The following is a 22,499-nucleotide window of genomic DNA, read 5'->3' on the forward strand; positions in this document are numbered from 1 at the left end:
ACATTTTTTTTAAGTTCTCTTAAGCTTTTGACTTTCTTTTTTAATGGTGTGATCCAAAATCCTAGTGAGAATAGGTCTCTAGGTTGTAGAAGAACAAAACGACACAAGAAACACCTTTCTCAAGAACAGAATGCCAGAATATTACAAGACGGAATTCTAAACCATCACCTTTGCAAACAAAAGGAGCTAGAAAAGGCCGATAAGAAAATGCATTCTGGGGGAGGGGGGGTGGGGTAATGGGATAGACCGGTGATGGGTAGTAAGGACGGCACCTATTGCATGGTGCACTGGGTATTATACGCAACTAATGAATCATCGAGCTTTACATCGGAAACCGGGGATGTACTGTATGGTGACTAACATAATATAATAAAAAATCATTAATTAAAAAAAAATAGAGCCAAAAAAAAAAAAAAGAAAATGCATTCTGGGGTATTTTCTTTAGTCATTTTGAAGTACATGTGTGTATGTATTTGTATGTATACATATCTTATTTTCTGAAATTACTATTTTTTCTCCATGTATGCATATATATATATTTTAAAAACCAACAGTGTAGATCATGGAACGTATAGAGGATTTTTAAAGCATATATATATATATAAAGCATATATATATATATATATATATATATATATATATATATACATACACACACACACACACACACACACACACACACGGGGGACATAAGGGGCAGTGACATTTCTGGTCCAGTGGCTAAAGTAATAGTCTCAATTTAAATGCATTTGTCTGCAAGCGTCAAATAGTGACATTCATAATGTCCTCATCCAATGGAGAGGCTTTTATTATTTTCCATAAGAATTGATGAGCTTTCCATAAGCTCAAAACTATTGCTACTGACAACATATGTTTCAGTTTTGGGGCAGTTACTTCATCACCTCTGTATTAATAGAGAGTTTAGCTTAACGCTTCCACTGACGAACAGGAGGAAAAGTGTAGCCTGTTCAGAGACTTTCTTTTGGATGTTAGTGTCCTACTTTTGAGAAAAGTAGCAATTTGCTCCAAGTGGTATCCTATTTTATTACAAGGTGCTTTTGAAACAATCATATGCTAATGATAATTAATTGATGAGTATTTTATTCCTAATAAAACAGCTCAGTGTATTTCCCCCCATTTTGTATTTCTTACCATTTTAAACATCATGAAGAGGAAATAAAATTTATTGCAGCAGCAAATAATCTGATGATTTTTCTAAGAGCTGTATACATTTTACCTTATTTACCACCAGTATTTTGAAATATAAGGCTCCTTTTGTATTGATGATTTCCACTAGAGAAGAACTGCAGTTTGGTGCAAGAGCACTAGTAGTGGAGTAAGAAGACCTGAGGAAAGTCCTGCAGCTCACTTACTATTTTTAACCTCTCCATTCTAGAATTGTGATAACTAAAAGTGGTCATTGAAGTATGTAGAAGTGTTTATAGTGCAGTGCCTGGATTTGTCGGTTGTCAGTAGATGCAATTCTTATAACTGACTATAGAAATGTTAGAAAACTGGAATTCTGTGGAATATTGTCAGGAAAAAAGAATTTTAGGAAATTTAATCTGTCCAAACATATGCAGAGCTAAGGATTTTACTGTGGGGTAGCTGTGTTAGATATCAGACTGTAAACTCAATGTTTAGTGTCGTCAGATTTATTAATCTTTTATTTCAAGCTTTCTGGGTTTGTTGTAAATCAGAGAGAGGCCTTTCAATTGTGAGATTCTTAAAAATTTTGTCGTGGTTTCTTTTTTCCTCTCATGTATTCATTTTTTTCAATTAAATTTTTGAACCTTTGGGAATTTAGGCTTGTATAAAGTTTGAGGTTTGGACCCAACTTTATTTCTTTCCCGTTGGATATCCACTTACTGCAACCTGTTCGTTGTATAAACATAGGTTATTCTTTAATTTCAGAGAACATCATGATAATGTCATTTTATTGAGTTCCAGCTAAAAGTCTCCTTTGTTTCACTTAGATTTTTAATAGTCATGGAAAAGAAAAAGGTCTGTTGCATAAAAACCACAGGTGTCAGGATCAACTTGCCATGCTAAGACTGGAAATAGGCACTATAAACAATCAAAACCGGGAAAAAGAAAAGAAGTACTGTGAAGACATTGCAATTATAAAAGAGAAAAATGCCAACCTTCAAAAGACCATAAAACTGACCGAGGAAACATTAAGAAAAACAATATTCCTGTATAGTGGACAGATTAATGCTCTGACCGCTGAGAATACAATGCTAAAGTCAAAATCGGAGGGCAAGGAGGAAAATAAGGAAAGACTGGATGCAAAAGTTGAATCATGCCGAGCTAGACTAGCTAGTGCTATACAGGATCGTGATCAAATTCAGACATCAAAGAGAGACCTAGAACTTCCTTTCCAGAGAGCAAAAGATGAATATGTTCCTGTGCAGGAGAAATTGAATTTCGATGTGTCTAACCTGAAAGATAACAATGAGCTGCCTTCTCAGAATCTTTCGAAAGGTGAAGGTCAACTCAATACTTTAGAAATTGAGCTCCGTCACCCAAGAGATGCCCTCAGAGAAAAGACTTTGGTTTTAGAACGTGTACAGGGAGACCTACGTCACACACAGTGTCAGAAAAAGGAAATTGAACACAAGCATCGAAATGAACAAGATAAAGTGAATAAATACGTTGGACAGCAGGAATCCTTAGAAGAGAGATTATCTCAACTACAAAGTGAAAATACGTTGCTTCAACAGCAACTAGATGATGCTTACAACAAAGCTGCCAGTAAAGAAAAGATAGAAATTAATATCCAAGACCAGGTTCAGGATATTCTAGAAAAACTTCAGGCTGAAAGTGAAAAACAAGGTCTTATGTTGGAAGAAAGAAATGAAGAGTTAATGAATGAATTTAATCTTTAAAAAAAAAGAATTTATTAGTATGAAAAGGAGAAAGTAGAGAGAGAAGTATCCAGAAAGATAAATATTTTTCAAGCTTCCTGAGAGAAAATTCAAAGTAATATTTGATTATGAATTATTATTATCATTATTTTCTTTTTTAGAGAGAAAGAGTGCACCTGCACATGAATGGGGGTGGGGCAAAGGGAGAGGAAGAGAGAAACCCAAGAGGGCTCCACATTGGAGGACTCCTCCTCAGGACCCTGAGATCATGACCTGAATGATTATGGCTGAATTTTGAATCTAGTTGAATATAAAAAATATATAGACTATAAGCCAGGGTTAACTTGTATCTAGCAAATAAAAATTAGACTTGAGAAGTGCTTTAATCTGAATAAAATTGTTGTGCCATCTATGAAAGTTTAAGAGGTTAAGTTATAATTGCTGATAGATAGTAGGCTAATATTAATAATTTAGTTTTATACTGCTAAAATAATACTTTTAATCTTTGTCATCACATTTTAATACCATGATGAACAGATAAATGGAAATGCACATACCTAAAATGGGCATTTTGAAATTGAGATTCAGTTAAGTGGATTAACTTGACAGTTAACTCCTGACTTCCCACATGAACTGAGATGCTGTATCTCAGTACTTTTCCTTTGGTAGCTCTTTATAAATTTTAGGTTGGCATAACTTTATTTTTACTTACATAAATTTGAAGTTTTAGTCTGAAATCATGTATTCTTATGACCTTTTACCTCTTTGAAGGCACTTACTTTTCATTAAATCATAATTTGGGACATCTGTGGTGAGCTTTAGCAAAACTGTGTTTGATTTAATCTTCCCAGTGCTATTTATAATTTTTTAAAGCAATTTTACACGTAATTTGGTCATTTCAGAGCACAATTACTATGATCTGGGCATAAGTTTGTCCAATACAAAGAGAACTATATCTCTGTAATTCGTTAATTTGGCATTGGATCTCCATTTTCAGATTAATGAGGGATGGCAGGATTCTTGTGTAGCAGAAATGGAGGTCAGGGAGGGAGGTGCAAGCCAGGTTATCTAGGGCCTTGAAAGCCATTAGAATGACTTCCCTTTTGTCCCGAGATAGTAATCTATTAGAAGGATTTGAGCAGAGGATTGAATATGTGAGGAACTTTGACATTAATTGAAGCCTCTAATAAAAAAGAGGGAAAACATATCATAATGTAGAATTTACCACTGCTAGTCCCACCTATATACCCATTTCTTTTTGAGACTTCAGTAGGTTGGGAAGCTTTCCAAATTCATCAACAAGGAATGGGTAGTGGGGCTGAATTAATTATCTAAGTAACATAATACTGACTGGGCAAGATGATAACACCTTTTTGTGTCTTTAACCAAATTCAGTAAACAGCAATGTGTACATATTAGGAAAAGAAGGTGAATTGACATATGCGGCGATATTTTTCAAAGGACGTATGTTAGAGTTACATATTATTAACACAACTTAAGAGTAAGATGACTTATAAAATCAGTAGCAGAAATGTCTTATTAGGTAGCTATGACACAGCTTCAACTAGAACTGGCTGATACCCTAAAAAAACAATCTATGTCAGAGGCATCACTAGAGGTTACATCACGTTGTCATATTAATTTAGAAGATGAGGCACAGGATTTAAAGGAGAAATTAAGTCACATCAGAAGTCAAGTATGTATTAAATGGAACATGTTAATGGTTAATCTGTAGCTGATTAAATAATATAAAATGTTTTAGGATGCTGATTTCCATGGACCACTTTCTTTTGTATTTTCATTATAGTTGATTTAGTATAATTTTAGTATCTTCGCAGTGCACTTATTTCTTAAACTTTGACTTTCATTCTGCTGTTTGTATTATACATTTTTTCTTATACTATTTACGCTTAGGGAAGTTGAGACTTAACGCATCATTCCTCACAGAAATTGAGGGACTTTTTTTTCTTCCAAACCGTTTTTTTTTTAAAGATTTATTTATTTATTTGAGAGAGAGAGAGCACATGCACATGCACACGTGTGCCTGAGTAAGGGGAGAGGAGAGGGAGAGGGAGAGAATCTGAGGCAGACTCCCTGACCAGCACAGAGCCCCATGCCAGCTTGATTCTGTGACCCATGAGATCATGACCTGAGCTGAAATCATGAGTTGGATGCTTAACCAACTGAGCCACCCAGGTGCCCTAAACACTGTTTTTTAATGATATCTCTGGTACCATGATGAGGTGAGCCATATAAAATCAGAAGATAGTGTTTAATGGAATGTTTCAGAGAATTCTTATTTCTCATCCTCACTTTTATGAATGGATAGAGAATCTGTACTGATTTCAGGATAACTTGTACAGAAAAGTCATTTCACAAACCAGTTGAACTTAGGCATTTCCTTCATTTTTGTTTCCTTTCAGATACATTGTAAATGCATAGAAATATTCAGATCATGTATAGTATATACACCCCAAAGAGAGAATTAAGAAAATTATCTAGGTCCTGCCTTTAGATTTGTTTAAAGCCTTATTGAGGTAAAATACACATACCATACAATTCACCCATTTAACATGTGTAGTTCATGGTTTCTGAATATATTCATAGAGTTGTGCAACTGTCACTGCCATCAAGTAGAACATTTTCATCACCCTGAAAAGAAATCCTTAGCCCTTGCCCCGAGCCTCAGGCAACCACCAGCTACTTCCGGCCTCTATAGAGTTGCCTGTTCTGAATATTTCACATAAAGAGGATCACACAGTGTGCGGTCCTTTTTGACTAGCTTCTTTCACTTAATGTTTTCAGGGTTCATCTGTGTTATAGCATATGTCAGTGCTCCATTTCTTTTTATTGTCAAACGTGCTCCATGGTGGGCTAAAACCCTGTTCATTCATCGCTTGATGCACCTTTGGGTTGTTTGCACTTTTTCGCCATTAATAATGCTGCTGTGAGCGTTCATTTAGTTATTTCCCTGCCATCAGATTTTATCCTCTGAGTTAATTGGGGTGATGTCACCATCTCTCAGGCTTTTACTCATGCTGTCCTTTCTGTCCTTTTAGGTTCCCTTCCTCTTGCTTAATCCTACACTATTCAGACCTGGCTCATAGTCTCTCATTCTCCATGGAGCTCTCTCCGACTATTCTAATTCCCACTGACCTTACTCTCTTCACACTTGTCATTTAGTCTGTGCAGAACAATTTAGTCCTTCGTTTTACATTGTTTTTATTTTTCTCATGCGAGATGATTTTGTCTAAGTATGCATTTATCTAAGTGGGAAAATATGGGTTATGTATGGTACCTATCCTTGTATAAATTGAAAATATTTTAACTTAACAGTTTTTAGGATAAAATTAAGTGCTTTATACCATATCAATAATTTCTTATTGAAGACATTGACATAACAAAGCTTTTATTTTCTAAATGTATTTTAAGCAATTAAATGTAAAATTGAAAGCATTTAATCTGGCAGAGGAGAAGTGTTCAATCAAATGGTTGTCCCCCTCCCCCCCAACTATGGAAAAACAGCCTAAATTTGCTTTTCTTCATTTTGCAGGCAGAACTGAGATTTACAGCTTTTAACACTTTACGAACTATAAAGCTCTGGGGACAGCTTTTCTTTTTTCTTTCTTTTTTTCCTTCCTTTTTTAGAGTTTGTTTGTTTATGTAATTTCTACACCCATGTGGGGCTTGAACTCATGACTCCAAGGTCAAGAGTTGCATGTTCTTCTGACTGAGCCAGCCAGGCGCCCCTGGGGACAGCTTTTCTGATATGCCATATAGCATGTAGCCTTAATCTATTCATCAGAGTACTTGCTAAAGCAGTGTAACTTAAACAGTTGCTAAAATAAACAATATAAACATGAAATGATTTGGGAACATTGATTTAGCAAGAGTCCATTATTTCCACGTCAGTGGCTTTCCCTTGCCTCTGATGTTCATGTAAATTATTTATTACTCAGTCTAGGAGGTACTATTGGCACTGTAGTCCATGAGCATTGTCCACTGAGTAGTACAGAGAGGGAGTAAGTTAAAATAATTATAAGTGGAAAAAAAGTACTGTTGGCTGGTGGAATTGGTGCAAGTTTTTTGAAGTACTGAGGATATATTCTGGGCCTCGTGCTCCCCATTTGCTGCCACTTTCAGTGATACGAAGAACGATTCAGTATAACTTGTAGATGAGACCACTTTTGTGGTCTCATCTGCCTAAAATATCAAATATGATTAGAACATAACATGCAGCAACAATAATAATGCTAATTGCAGACACTTAGAATTTGGTGTGTGCTACATCCCCTTCTAAAGAGTTCATGCATATTTCCTAATTTAATCTTCCCAACATCCCAGTGTGGTAGATACTATTATTTTCTTCATTTCACAGAAGAAGAAACTGAGACACAGAAATTTTAAGTAATTTGTTCCAGGTCACACAGCTAATAATACCCAGTGGTGTTGGGAATTCGGACCGTAGGCATTCTGGTTCCTACGAAGATACTGCCTCTCATACTATTCCGTGAAATACCTGGTTGTCACTGAAAGCAGCATGTTAGCTTCTATAATCACTGGAATAGCCGTGGTCATTCACATACATGAATGTTTACAATTATAGTTGATGTGGTGCTTGGAATACAAAAATAGAAATGTTTCCCATAAGGTTATTTTCTGTCTTTCCCCCTTTGACCAATATGTACATTTGTAGGTTTAGCTGATAAAATAAAATTTAAAAACATGAAAAGTGTTACGTTTTAGCACTAGAGAAGTCAGTAAACTTTTCTGTAAGGAGTTTGTAAATATTTTATTTTAACATTTTATTTATTTATTTGAGAGAGAGAGAGAGAACAAGCAGTGGGGAAGGGCAGAGGGAGAGAGAAGCAGACTCCCTGTAAATATTTGAGGCTTTGTAGGCCATAGGTCTCTGTTGCAGCAGCTCAACTCCGCTGTAGTCATGAATCAGTATGTAGAGGAGAGTGTGGTTGTGTCCAATAACATTTTATTTACAAAAATAGCTGATGGTGGTTTTATAGTAGATTGCCAATAGTTAAAAGTGTTTCTTTCTTTTCTTTTTTAGTTGCAAGAAGCACAAGATCGACATGCAGAGGCTGTAAGATGTATTGAGAAGTCAAAAGATCACGTGCAAAAGTACAATTTAAAGCAGCACAGAAAATAGCTTGAGTATTTATAAAGCAGATAAGCTGTGTAGTATGAGAAATATATCAGTGATGACAATAAATACATCATTGTTAAGCTAGATAAAAATTTCAGCTTTGTGCTCTATTGAAATGTATGATTTTTGCATATTATCTTTAAATTTTGCACATTAACTACAAAACCAGAAAATGGCACAGTTGTCAAATCTTCTACTTTTTAAATTTTTAAGAATTTATGTAACATCTTCAGATGTCTGTTTAGAAATTATACGGTACTTTTAAAATTTGTGTGTGAGAATAATTTTAAAATACACATTTTAGGCCTGAAGTTGAAAATGCCGAGTTAGAAGATAGAGTCAAAAAGCAAGCGGGCGGAATTGAAGAGCTTCAGGAAAACCTGTTAAGTACAAGTTCGGTAAGTCAGTCTCTTAATTTCTGTCCTACCGAAAAGGAATTTTTATTTCTCTAGTAGTAGTGTATAAGAATATTTTGGATAATATGAAAATTTTCACTGATAAAAATGTTTATTCATATTTTTGCTACTGACTACTAGTAGTATAATTCCTCTTTATAGATGAAGTTGACTGAATTAAAAAATTAATAATTTTTATAGCAAGATTGTAATAAAAAAGATTGTGAATAGTCTAAGAAAAGCAATATTTTATACCTACCACATTTTGTTGATCTGTCAGTGGGCAATTGGGTTTTTCCACCTTTTGGCTGTTGTTAGTAATGCTGCCGTGATTATTGGTATACAGGTGTCTGAGTCCCTGCTAATATTTTTCAATATGTTTAAAAATTCCCAAACTTTGAGTAATAATTTGATCTTGAATTCTGACTTTCTCTTGTAATCTAAACCCTTTAATGAAATTGAGGATGGATTACCTTAATGATAATTTGTTGTGATTTGTAATCAAAAATTTGTAATTTGTTGTCCTCTTCAAGAATGACTACTAGGTCATTATGCAAACGTTTTTCTCAAAGGAATATATTTTTCCTTTTGTTGGATTTTGAAAAGGAAAAGAGATGCCAGTGAAAAAGTAGAAATGAGTGCTCAATCAGGGCCTTACATAGTAACAGTACTCCTAGCATTCATTGCAAGTTCTGCAGCTCATTTCTTTTCATTCACTTGAATTAATCAGCCTTTCAGAGATTTAACAATCGAATCTCAGAAAAAATTAATGTGCAATCCACGATTCCAACTTATTGATATGTAGTGAAAACGATATAACTATTTACCAAGCAGAACCAGATTCTCGTGCCATTTACACCCTCCTTTGTAGGAGAGGCTACCAATGATGTAAGATGAGAGGACTGCACTGTGAGTCCTAACTTGGAACAATGAGGTAGATGCACCTACCACTAGTTTCTTTTAGTCACAAAAGCTGCATACTTTCAAATTTCATTATACAGCTATACCTATGAGGGGAACTGGCACATTCTGTTGACTGGTCCTTTCCGTGGCCTAAGAAACATCGAAAATTATTTTTTTTCTAGATTTCATATAAATTAGTCACATTGTATTACTGTGCTTTTCATTGAGCGTAAGTAACATGACAATATGTTGATAAAGAGTCTTCTGTGAATGAGAATGCCAGGGTTTGTCCCCCTCCAGTGTCATACAGAAATCTATTAAGGAAGGTATCAAATATTGTCAGGTTTTTAAGAATATCCATAGCTATTCTGTAGATTCCAATGGAAATGAATTAGGGTTATGACAGAAAATTATTAGCCACTTTAAGGTCTACCCTGTGAAACAAAAACAGCTTTCAACCAACTCAGTCCATAGTCCTGACTTCTCTAGAAGGATTTAGCTCACGAATCCCCAGGCCAGAGACTACCTGGGTTAAGATATTTGATGGACACAGTTTTGAGGTGAAGAATCTGGATTGGGAAGAAGAGATATATCGCCCTAGGCTGACTTAAGCTTCCAAACAATATAGTCAAGTATGTGTCTGAAAAGAACTCCAGAAGACTTCCCTAAGATCAAATCTCTACGGAATAGGAAATTATTCAAAAGAAAACAAAGGTGAAAAGTTGATAATCTGACCCTTGTGAAAAACCTTTGCATCATAAAAGAAAAGCAAGACAAAGTATGGTGGTCAGCATCCTAAGGGTAAGGGTGCCCCCTGAGATGATAAAATAACAATATACTTGAAGTAATACCAAAAAGAGTCAACATAAACTGTAGAAGATTAGCTGTCTAGGGGCACCTGGTGGCTCAGTCAGTTAAGCTCCTGCTTTCAGCTCAGACCATGAGCTCAGGGTCTTGGGATTGAGCCCTGCACCGGGCTCCCTGCTCCCTCTCCCTCTGCTCCTTCCCCCATTCATGCATTCTCTCTCTATTTCAAATAAATAATTTTTTTTAAAAAACTAGCTGATGTAGTCCACATCAGGTAACGGTTTTTGAGTGTGTGGTTTTGAATATTGTCTGTGAGGAACTAGAAGGAAGATCAAAAGGACAAATGACCTCAGTACAGGGGTCAAGGCTGGAAATGTAGATTAGAGAATCCGGTTTTGAAGCCTTGAGATTTAAACAACTTGGAGAGGATTTGAAGAGAGGAAGAGCAAGGGTCAGGGACTAAATGTTAGCGGTTGCTGTCATTTAGAAATAAAATGGGATTAGAAGAGAGGGGAGGGTGTGGTCATTGTTTTCAGGGGCTGCTGAGAAGTAAAGTGGATAAGGACTTTAAAAAAAAGATCCTTGATGACCCTCAAATTTTTTTAGTGGAATTCCAGGATGGAAGCGCAGATTTTAGTGAAAAGAAGAAAAGTGATGAAAAGTTGAATCTGTGGATGAAAGGACACATTAAATAAAGAATGTTCAAGGCCAGCGAAAGGGGAGAAGCAGGATGATAGTAAAAGCTGCAGGAGTTAAGCAAAAGTTTTTCTATAATATCGAGAAGACTTAAACTTTATTTAAAGAGAAAAGTAGTTAATAGAAAAGAAGAAATTGAAATTTTGCAGAGAATGCTTGAAATGCTTGCAGAGAATGAGAGTATCTCATCCTAAAGTCAGATGATCATCAAAACTGTAATGGGGACTGCATAGGAATTTTTCAGAGGTTATCTTAGAAAGGTGTGATCTCACAGAACGCAGAGTATCTTAAGCTATGGATGAAAATGCTTCTAGGGTATCGTCAGAAAGTAAAATGTAAGTATAGCCACTTTTAAAATGTTTTCATTAACACTTAGTATTAATATGGGTAAGAACCTCTGTATTTCACAAGTAAATTTTGGCAATTTAAATTCTAGAAAAAATAATGATGACAGTGTAAAATCAGTTTAAGCTGTTTGAAGAAAGTTCCTTACATTTGAAATTTGTTTTTATTGGCATCAGGTTTGTAAAACTACATTAGATAAAATTTAAAATCATAAATTTTAAACTACATTATATACATTTAAAATTAAAGTTAATTATAAACCATTTATATAATGATAAAACATACAATTATAAATTTTAATTTATAAAATTTATAAAATGTAGTTTATAAAACTGTCTACACATGTCTTAGTCATGAATTCATGAGAAATAATATTTTATGAAAGAAGAATGAGTATCTAGATTTTTAAAAATAATTTTCTTTAAAATGTTTTTTCAAAGTGTGATGATAAAAGGGGAGAGATGAAGAAATTTATTGAGTTAAAACAATCTCTGGAATATTGTTTGGATCAAGAAGTGAAGAAAAATGGTCAATTAGAAAAAGAGATTACTAGGTAAGACTGTAATATTTCAGATCATTTTAACCATTAATTAATTGATTTAACTATCATTTTACTTTATTAAAACCTAAATACAAATTCTTGCCAAAATATTATACTTACACTTTAATTAGATTCCTTAAATAGTAACAATAGTTCCCTTAACAATAGCAACTGCACTTTTCATCGTCCACCTTGAATAGTTTCTGCAAGATATCTTTGTTCTTTGGTAATCTTTCCTTTTAATAGTGTTCTTCCCTTCAAACCAATATTTTAGTATCTAAAAACCTCTCTGTGTCATTGTTTAATCACCTCAAAAGTTATCTTGGTTTGGCTTCTATATTCTTATTTTGTATTATTGTTTAATTTAAATTCAATTCATCAACCTATGGTGTATTATTAGTTTCAGAGGAAGAGTTCAGGGATTCATCAGTTTATATAACACCCTGTCCTGATTACATCAGGTGCCCTCCTTCATGTCCATCATCCAGTTACCCTATCCTCCCACCCTCCTCCCCTCCAGCAACCCTCCGTTTGTTTCCTATGATTGAGAGTTTCTTATGATATTTCTCCTGCTCCGATTTCATCTGCTTTTATTTTTTCCTCCCTTCCCTTAGGCTCCTCTGTTTTGTTTCTTAAATTCTACATACCAGTGAACTCAAATGATAATTCTCTTTCTGATTGAATTATTTCACTTAGCATAATACCCTCTAGTACCATCCACATCACGGCAAATGGTACAATTTCATTTTTTTGGTGGCTGAGTAATATTCCATTGTGTATATATATATGCACACACACACACACACACACACACACACACACACACACACACACACCACATCTTTATCTGTTCATCTGTTATTGGACATCTGGGCTTTTTCCATAGTTTGGCTATTGTGGACATTGCTGCTATAAACATTGGGGTGCAGATGCCCCTTCGGATCGCTACATTTGTATCTTTGGGGTAAATCCCTAGTAGTGCTATTTCTGGGTCTTTGGGTAGCTCTGTTTTCAACTTTTTGAGGAACCTGCATACTGTTTTCCAGAGTGGCCGTACCAGCTTGCATTCCCACCAACAGTGTAAGAGGGTTCCCTTCCTCTGCATCCCTGCCAACATCTGTCATTTCTTGACTTGTTCATTTTAGCATTTTGACTGGTGTGAAGTGATATCTCGTGGTGGTCTTGATTTGTATTCATTTCCCTGATGCCGAGTGATGGTGAGCATTTTTCATGTGTCCGTTGGCCATTTATATGTCTTCTTTGGAGAAATGTGTGTTCATGTCTTCCACCCATTTCTTGCCTGGATTATTTGTTTTTTGGGTGTTGAGTTTGATAAGTTCTTTATAGATTTTGGATACTAGCCCTCTAACTGATATGTCGTTTGCAAATATCGTCTCCCATTCCGTGGTTGTCTTTTGGTGTCGGCGACTGCTTCCGTTGCTAGGCAAAAGCTTTTTATCTTGATGAAGTCTTTGTTTCCCTTGCCTTTGGAGACATGTCTAGCAAGCAGTTGCTGCGGCTGAGGTCACAGAGGTGGCTGCCTATGTTCTCCTCTAGGATTTTGACGGGTTCCTGTCTCCCACTTAGGTCTTCCATCCAGTTTGAGTCTATTTTTGTGTATGGTGTAAGAAAATGGTCCCGTTTCATTCTTCTGCATGTGGCTGTCCAATTTTCCCAACACCATTTGTTGAAGAGACTGTCTTTTTTCCACTGGCTGTTCTTTCCTGCTTTGTCAAAGATTAGTTGACCATAGAGTTGAGGGTCCATTTCTGGGGTCTCTATTGTGTTTCATTGGCCAAAGAAACAGAATGTTTTTGTGCCAGTACCATACTGTCTTGATGATTACAGCTTTGTCATAGAGCTTGAAATCCGGAATTATGATGCCACGAGCTTTGGTTTTCTTTTTCAACATTCCTTTGGCTATGCAGGTTCTTTTCTGGTTCCATACAAATTTTAGGATTATTTGTTCCAGCTCTGTGAAAAAAGTTGATGGTATCTTGATAGGGATTGGATTGAAGGTATAGACTGCTCTAGGTAACATAGCATTTCAACAATATTTGTTCTTCCAGTCCATGAGCGTGGAATGTTTTTCCATGTCTTTGTAGTTTCCTCAGTTTCTCTCATGAGTGTTCTAGAGTTTTCAGAGTACAGAGCCTTTGCCTCTTTGGTTAGGTTTCTTTCTTTTTTTTTTTAATTTTTTTAAATTTTATTATGTTAGTCACCATACAGTACATCCCCGGTTTCCGATGTAAAGTTCGATGATTCATTACTTGCGTATAACACCCAGTGCACCATGTAATATGTTAGGTTTATTTCTGATTTCTAATCTTACGGTTTTTGGTGCAATTGTAAATGGGTTTGACTCCTTAATTTCTCTTTCTTCTGTCTCATCGTTAGTCTATAGAAATGCAACTGATGTCTGTGCACTGATTTTTCTATCCTGCCAGTTTGCAGAATTCCTGTATGAGTTCTAACAAGTTTGGGGTGGAGTCTTGTTCCACCATATTCCATATTGTGGAGTCTTGTTCCACCATATTCCATAATGTTCCATATTCCATACATAGAGTATTACGTCTGCGAAGAGAGTTTGACTTCTTCTTTGCGGATTCGGATGCCTTTTGGTTCTTTTTGTTATCTGATTGCTGAGGCTAGGACTTCTAGTACTATGGTGAACAACAGTGGTGAGAGTGGACATCCCTGCCATGCTCCTGGCCTTAGAGGAAAAGCCCTCGGTTTTTCCCCATGGAGAATGATATTCCCTGTGGGCTTTTTGAAGATGGCTTTTATGATATTGAGGTTCTGTTCCATCTATCCCTGCACCGTGAAGAGTTTTAATCAAGAAACGATGCTGTACTTTATCAGTTGCTTTTTCTGTGTCTATCGAGAGGATCATGTGGTCCTTGTCCTTTCTTTCCTTAAAGTAGCATATCACATTGATTGATTTGTAGATGTTGAACCACCCTTGCAGCCCAGAAATAAATCCCACTTGGTTGTGGTGAATAATCATTTTAATGTACTGATGGATCCTGTTGGCTAGTATCTTGGTGAGAGTTTTTGCATCCGTGTTCATCAGGGATATTGGTCTGTAATTCTCCTTTTTGGTGGGGTGTTTGTCTGGTTTGGGGATCAAGGTAATGCTGGCGTCATAGGAAGAGTTTGGAAGTTTTCCTCCCATTTCTGTATTTTTGAAACTGCTTCAGAAGAATAGGTATTAATTCCTCTTTAAATGTTTGGTAGAACTCCCCAAGGAAGCCATCGGCCTTGGAGTTTTGTTTGTTGGGAGAGTTTTGATAACTGCTTCAATTTTCCTTGCTGGTTACGGGTCTATCCAGGTTTTCTGTTTCTTCCTGTTTCAGTTTTGGTAGTTTATACGTCTCTAGGAATGTATCCATTTCTTCCAGATTGCCTAGTTTGTTGGCCTATAGTTGTTCCTACTATGTTCCTTAAAATTGTTTGTATTTCCTTGGTGCTGGTTGTGATCTCTCCTCTTTCATTCGTGATTTTATTTATTTGGATCCTTTCTCTCTTCTTTTTGCTAAGTCTGGCCAGGGGTTTATCGATCTTACTAATTCCTAACCAGCTCCCAGTTTCGTTGCTGTGTTCTACTGTTCTTTTGGTTTCAATTTCATTGATTTCTGCTCTGGTTGTTATTAATTCTCTTCTCCTGCTGCATTTGGGCTTTAATTGCTGTTCTTTCTCCAGCTCCTTTAGGTGCAAGGTTAGGTTGTGTATTTAGGACCTTTCTTGTTTCTTGAGAAAGACCTGCATTGCTCTGTGCTTCCCTCTGAGAACCGCTTTTGCTGCATCCCACGGGTTTTGAACAGTTGTGTTTTCATTTTCCTTTGTTTCCATGAATTCTTTTAATTCTTCTTTAATTTCCTGGTTGACCCATTCATTCTTTAGTAGGATGCTCTTGAACCTCCATATATTTGTGTCCTTCCAAATTTTTTCTTGTGACTGAGTTCAAGTTTTAAAGCACTGTGTTCTAAAAATATGCATGGCATAATCTCCATCTTTTTGCCCTGGTTGAGTCCTGATTTGAACCCAGTGTGTGATCTACTCTGGAGAGTGTTCCATGTGCACCTGAGAAGAATGTGTATCTTGTGGCTTTAGGATGAAATGCTCTGAATATATCCGTGAAGTCCATCTGGTCCAGTGTGTCATTCAAAGCCCTTGTTCTTTGTTATCTTTTGCTTAGGTGATCTATCCATTGCAGCGGGTGGGGCGTTAAAGTCCCCTACCTACTATTATTGTATCATCATTGATGTGTTTATTTACTTTTGTTATTAATTGGTTTATATAATAGGTTGCCCCCATGTTAGGGGCATAAATATTTACAATTGTTAGATCTTCTTGTTGGATAGACCCTTTAATTATGATAGTGTCCTTCCTCATCTCTTATTACAGTCTTTGGTTTAAAATCTAATTTGTCTGATATAAGGATTGCTACCCCAGCTTTCTTTTGATGACCATTAGCATGATAAATGGTTTTGCACTTCCTCACTTTCAATCGGGAGGTGTCCTTGGGTCTAAAACGAGTCTCTTGCAGAGAGCCTATCAATGGGCCTTGCTTTTTTATCCAATCTGATACCCTGTGTCTGTTGATTGGGGCTTTTGACCCATTTACATTCAGGGTCACTGTTGAAAGATATGAATTTAGTGCCATTGTATTATCTGTAATGTCACTGTTTCTGTATATTGTCTCTGTTCCTTTCTGGTCTGTGTTACTTTGCGGCTCTCACTTGGCTTCAAGGATCCCCTTTAATATTTCTTGCAGGGCTGGTTTAGTGCTCACAAATTTTCTAGGTTCTGTTTGTCCTGGAAACTCTGTATCTCTTCTTCTATTTTGAATGAGAGCCTTGCTGGATGAAGTATTCTTGCCTGCATATTTTTACCATTTAGCACATTGAATATATCATGCCAGTCCTTTCTGGCCTGCCAGCTCTGTGTGGACAGGCCTGCCCACCAGCTTTATGTTTTCATCCTTGTTGGTTAAGGACCTCTTGTCCCAAGCTGCTTTCAGGATTTTCTCTTTGTCTCTGAAATTTGCAAGCTTCACTACTGTATGTCAAGGTGTTGACCTACTTTTATTGATGTTGGAGGGGATTCTCTGTGCCTCCTGGATTTGAATACCTGTTTCCTTCCCAGATTAGGGAAGTTCTCTGCTATAATTTCTCAAATACAGCTTCTACCACCCCCCCTTTCCTCTCCTACTGGGATCCCAATTATTCTAATATTGTTTTGCTTTATGGTATCACTTATCTCTCGAATTCTCCCCTTGTGATCCAGTAGTTTATCTCTCTTCTTTCTCAGCTTCTTTATTCTCCCTCATTTTGTCTTCTGTATCACTATTTCTCCTTTCTGCCTTCTTTATTCTAGCAGTTAGTACCTCCATTTTTTATTGCATGTCATTAACATCGTTTTTGATATCGACTTGATTAGATTTTAGTTCATTTCTCCAGAAAGTAATTCTTTAGTGTCTTCTATGCTCTTTTCAAGCCCCGCTAGTATCTTTATACTTGTTATTCTGAACTCTAGTTCCAACATCTTATAGCCAAAATAATTAGGTCCTTGGCAGTCATTACTGTCTCTTGTTCTCTTATTTGAGGTGAGTTTTTCCATCTTGTCATTCTGTCCAGAGAAAAATGGATGAATGAGAGAACAAAATACTAAAATGGCAACCAGAACTCCAGAAAAATACACACTAAACAAATCAGAAGAGACCCAAAACCCAAAAGAAAGAAAATTAAAATTAAGAAAACAAAGAATATAATCAGAGAGTGAACAGAACAGAATAATATACTGGATCCCGTGTGTATTTTGGTCTGTTAGAAAACTACATCCCAAAATTGTAAAGAAAGAAAAACTTTTGTATATAAAAATAAAATTAAGTATAATGAAAGGATAGCATGTAGCCGTAAAAATGAAAATTAACAAAGACTTGCAGAAAGTGGTCGCTTTTCTTTTTTCTTTTTTTGATTATTAACATATAAAGTATTACTTGTTTCGGGGTGCAGGTCTGTGATTCATCAGTGTTACATAATACACAGTGCTCACCACAACACATACCCTCCCCAAAGGTGGTCACTTTTCCATTTGTAGAATTGCAGCCGTTATTTTCTTAGATCTCTGGTTGATTTCACAAGTGTTCAGAATGGTTTGATAAGCTATCTAGTGAGTTCTGGACCAGATAAAACTAAGCAATCCTACTCCTCTGCCATCTTTTCTAATTCAACTGGCTTATATTTTCTTTCTGCATTTTTAAATTATAAAATATACATAGAAAAATATATGTGTGACTCAAAGAAGAATAAAATGAGCAGTCGTGTTTTTACCACTAAGATAAAAAAAAAAAAAAAAAGTCTTTGCAGTGTCTCTGTAGCTCCCACAGGGCTTCCTTTCTGTTTATTTGCTGAGTGCTTAAGTTTGTTCTCTGGTTTTCATCAATACTTTTCTTTCATTTAACTCTCTTTCTCTGCATTGTTTTGTATCCCTTTCGCTTTGCTAACAGTGTCCTAGCTAAGACATGTAGATTTTTTTTTCTGAAACAGTCTCATAGACCATCACACATTATCTCTTTGCTGATTTCCTTTCTTCTAAAGCTCTGTCTCTTCCTTCTCCCTCTCAAATCAGACTTTAAAGATTTTTCTTTCTTTTTTCTCCCTTTTGAATGATCTCCCTTGATGTGTTTTATATGTATTTTCTAGTTGGAGACTGTGGTTAGTAGGTACCAAAATGTATTTTTGTGTCTTTTTAAGACATTCATACATAAGTAGGCTTTTCTTCTTCACCTTAGATACTAGTCTCTGGTTTATAGTCACTGTTTAATAATAGATTATTATATTAATATACTGAAAATAGATATTAATAATAACATATATAAGAACTCTTAATGTAGTTACAGTTTGAACTCTTTGACTGCCATATGTGTGATAAAAATTTTCTCCATATTTTTTACCTAAGATTATTATTTAGTATGTTCTCAAACAGTGTGAGATTGGGTCAATTGAGAGATCATAATTTATAGATTTGTTTATGTGATAGAACATAGTATCTATTTAAATAATTATTAAATATTTACTCTTAAAGAACCTGACTTACTCATTCTATATCTTCTGCAGACTTAAGAAACTTTTAAGCATGACAAGAAGCGAGGTAAGTGAATATGAAAATGGAGAGCTTAGTTTCCATGGAGATTTAAAAAACAATTAAACTGAAATGGATACTCAGATTAATATGATAAAGCATAAGGTAATTTTTAATTAGTTTTGGGACTCTAAAATCATTTAATTTTGGCAAATAAGTCACTCAGTGCTTTGAGCAGTGAAATACAGATTTTCCTGTTAATTTTATATACTCGCTACATTTTTTTTTGTAACAGCTTTATTGAGATAAATGAACATAACATGCATATTCAAAGAGTACCACAGTCAATTTTAGAACATTTTGTCACCCTAGAAAGAAACCCTGTACCTTTTACCTGTCACCCTATGCTAGTTTCCCCTTCCCTACTCTTCTTAGCCCTAGGGAACCAGTACTCTACTCTCTGTTTCTATAGATTTGCCTATTTTGGACATTTCATATCAACGGAATCACACAATATGTGTTCCTTCGTGACTGCCTTCTTTCATTTAGCATAATGTTTTCAAGGTATACCTATTTTGTAGCATGTGTCAGTACTTTATTTCTGTTTATTGCTGAATAGTATCCCACTATGTGGACAGACCACATTTTATTTATTCCTTTATCAGTTGGTGGGCCTTTGGTTTGTTTTGCTTTTTGACTGTTGTTAATAATGCTGTTGTAGACACACATGTACAAGTTTGTATGTGAACATTTTCATTTCTCTTGGGTATATACTTATAAATGGAATTGCTGGGTCACATGGTTACTCTCTTTAACCTTTTTTTTTTTTTTAACATTTAAGGAACTGCCACACTTTTCCAACATGGCTGCACCATTTTACATTTTCATCAGCAGTGTTTGAGGGTTCTCATTTTCCTGACTTTTGCCAATGTTTGTCATTATCTGTTGTTTTTATTATAGCCATCCTGGTGGGTGTGCTGTGTCATCTTATGGGTTTTTTTGTTTGTTTGTTTCAAGTTTCTATTTAAATTCTAGTTAATTAACATATTGGTTTCAGAAGTAGAATTTAGTGATTGATCACTTATATACAACACCCAGTGCTCATCACAACAAGTGCCCTCCTTAATACCCATCATTCATCTAGCCCACCCCCAACCCACCTCCCTCCACTACAGCAACACTTAGTTTTTTCTCTGTAGTTAAGAGTCTTTTATGGTTTGCCTCCCTTTCTCTTCTTTTTTTCACCCTTCTGCTGTGTTCATCTGTTTTGTTTCTTAAATTTCACATATGAGGCAAATCATATGGTACTTATTTTTCTCTGACTGACTTGTTTAGCTTAGCATAATACACTTGATGAGTTCCATCGATCTTGTGGTTTTGATTTGTATTTTTCTTGAAACTAATGATGTTGAGGGGTGCCTGGGTGGCTCAGTAGGTTAAGCGTCTGCCTTCCGCTCAGGTCATGCTCCCAGGGTCCTGGGATCACGAGCACCTCGTCGATCTCTGTGCTCAGCAGGGAGCCTGCTTCTCCCTCTCCCTCTGCACCTCCCCTTGCTTGTGCGTGTGCGCTCTCTCTCTGTCAAATAAACAAATAAAATCTTAAAAAAAAAAAGCCAAACTAATGATGTTGAGCATCTCATCTGTTTATGTGGTTATTATCCATTTTTTTTATTTTTAAAGATTTTATTTATTTATTTGACAGAGATAGAGACAGCCAGCGAGAGAGGGAACACAAGCAGGGGGAGTGGGAGAGGAAGAAGCAGGCTCATAGCGGAGGAGACTGATGTGGGGCTCCATCCCACAACATCGGGATCACGCCCTGAGCCGAAGGCAGACGCTTAACTGCTGTGCCACCCAGGCGCCCCGGTTATTATCCATTTTTATATCTTCCTTAAAGAACAAATCAGTCCTTTTGCCCACTTATTTATTGGATTGTCTTTTCATTATTGTTAGAGTTATTTATATATCCTAAATACAAATCTCTTATCAGATATAGGATTTTCAAATATTTTCTCTTATTCAGTAGCTTGCCTTTGCACTTTCTTGGTGGTGATATTTGAAGCAAAGAAGTTTTTAATTTGGATGAAATATACTTAATCTGCTTTTGTCTTTTGGTGTCCTATCAAAGAAACTGTTGCCAAATCCAGTCACAAATGATACACTTATGTTTTTTTCCTAAGAGTTTTATAATTTTAGCTCTTATATTTTGAGTTAATTTTGTATATATGCTGTGAGGTAGAGGTGTAACTTTATTACTTTGCATGTGCATATCCATTTGTCTCAGTAGCTTTTGTTAAAAAGACTATTCTTACTCCATTTAATTGTCTGACACCCTTGTTGAAAATCAGTTCACCATAATGTGACAGTTTATTTTTAGATTGTCAATTCTAATACACTGATCTATCTGTTTATCCTTATGTCACTCCTCAATCAAATTTTATGAGAATTCTTCCCTGCTCGTCTTGTAAATTACCACTCACTTATGTAATAATAAAAAGTCAGTGTAGTAGAACTTAACTTTACTCCTGTAGAAATTTTTTGCTTCTCGAGGAAGCCTTTTACCAGCTTATGCCTTGCTGACTCCATGATATGATGTGAAGTTAGGCTCAGAGAGATAGAGTCCTGTTTCTTTTCTCCATTCATAGCTTAAGTCTCTCACTCAGTGCTTCCCACGTCCATTTCCATCAAATCTTGGTTGTAGGATCTGCTGTCTACTCTTTACTTCATTATGTTTTATTAACTTGTGATAAAGCATAGACTCATCCATAAATTTCACCATCTAGGAAGGAAAAGATGAACTGTGGGCCGTCGGCTTTCCTGTGTTCAAATCTTGCTAATCCATCATCTTGCAACTCATAGATACTTTTTCACTTGGTTCTTGTGTATAACACTGGTGCTGATCCTGTTCTTGGCACAGATCCTACATTCTCAGAAAACACAGTTGTCTGTATCCATCTTCTTGGACTTTAAATAGAAAGATAAGGTATTGTAATAGCTCAATACATAATTAATGGAATAAACATTTCATTATATTATTTCAAGAATACAGCTGTAAAATATCAGGTAGTGTTTAACTGAGTTATCAGAGGCAAATGGATTAGCAATTTGAATTCCAAAAACATTTCAAAGCCAGTTTGTATGATAAGGGGAAGCATTGTGGTACAACATAAAGATGAGATGGTCTTACTTACCTCCCCACACAAATAAGCTTGGAGTAAGAGAAAGGAGAAATTATATTTAATTTAAATAGTGCCAAAGGACAGTTCATTTGGTTTGCTACTGAAAAGATTAAAAAGGATTCCATAATGTTCTCTTTATTTCCTCACTGATGAAAGTAGAATGAAGATTGAGTATTCGATTGATTAAAAAATACTCAAGGCTGCCTATTTCTTTTAGAATTTCAGTTAATGGAGATCAGGTAAAAGGTCCAATTTTGGTTTAAACTATTTCTGGTTTCTCAGCTGTTCTACTTCAAATCATACTCTCTCTCTGCTTGCCAGTCTTTCTTCTCCCCTAACTTGAGGGGAAATTCTATAGAGGCATTCCTGCCTAGTTGTAATAATTTGTAATTGAAGGGACTCCTACAAAAATGTCTTAAGAGAAAGGAAGATGGTGGCAGAGTACGAGGAGCCTAGGTTCACCTCCTACCTAAAGACTGACAGAACAAACTCTACAACTAAGGAGAGAGAAGAGACCGC

General features: G+C 35.9%; 1 protein-coding gene and 1 pseudogene across 38 annotated transcripts in view; both read left to right on the top strand.

The window, feature by feature from the left end:
* LOC123793446 (uncharacterized) overlaps positions 1-22,499 on the top strand; it is a 386,505-nt gene that overhangs the window by 112,646 nt on the left and 251,360 nt on the right. For 2 of the 38 annotated variants that reach the window (XM_087857800.1, XM_087857807.1), the window contains 4 exons: positions 7,933-8,003; positions 8,333-8,426; positions 11,615-11,727; positions 18,837-18,870. The exons of 35 other annotated variants lie outside the window; for them this stretch is intronic. In XM_087857800.1, coding sequence (XP_087713926.1) covers positions 7,933-8,003; positions 8,333-8,426; positions 11,615-11,727; positions 18,837-18,870 — 312 coding nt within the window. The remainder of the gene's footprint in view (positions 1-7,932; positions 8,004-8,332; positions 8,427-11,614; positions 11,728-18,836; positions 18,871-22,499) is intronic. One more of the 38 variants, XM_087857803.1, reaches the window with a different exon arrangement.
* On the top strand, positions 668-7,935 carry LOC148107375 (ankyrin repeat domain-containing protein 26 pseudogene; annotated as a pseudogene).

Source organism: Ursus americanus, chromosome 31 (genome assembly GCF_024610735.1).
Source record: "Ursus americanus isolate L20-20 chromosome 31, mUrsAme1.1.p, whole genome shotgun sequence".
Lineage (NCBI taxonomy): Eukaryota > Metazoa > Chordata > Mammalia > Carnivora > Ursidae > Ursus > Ursus americanus.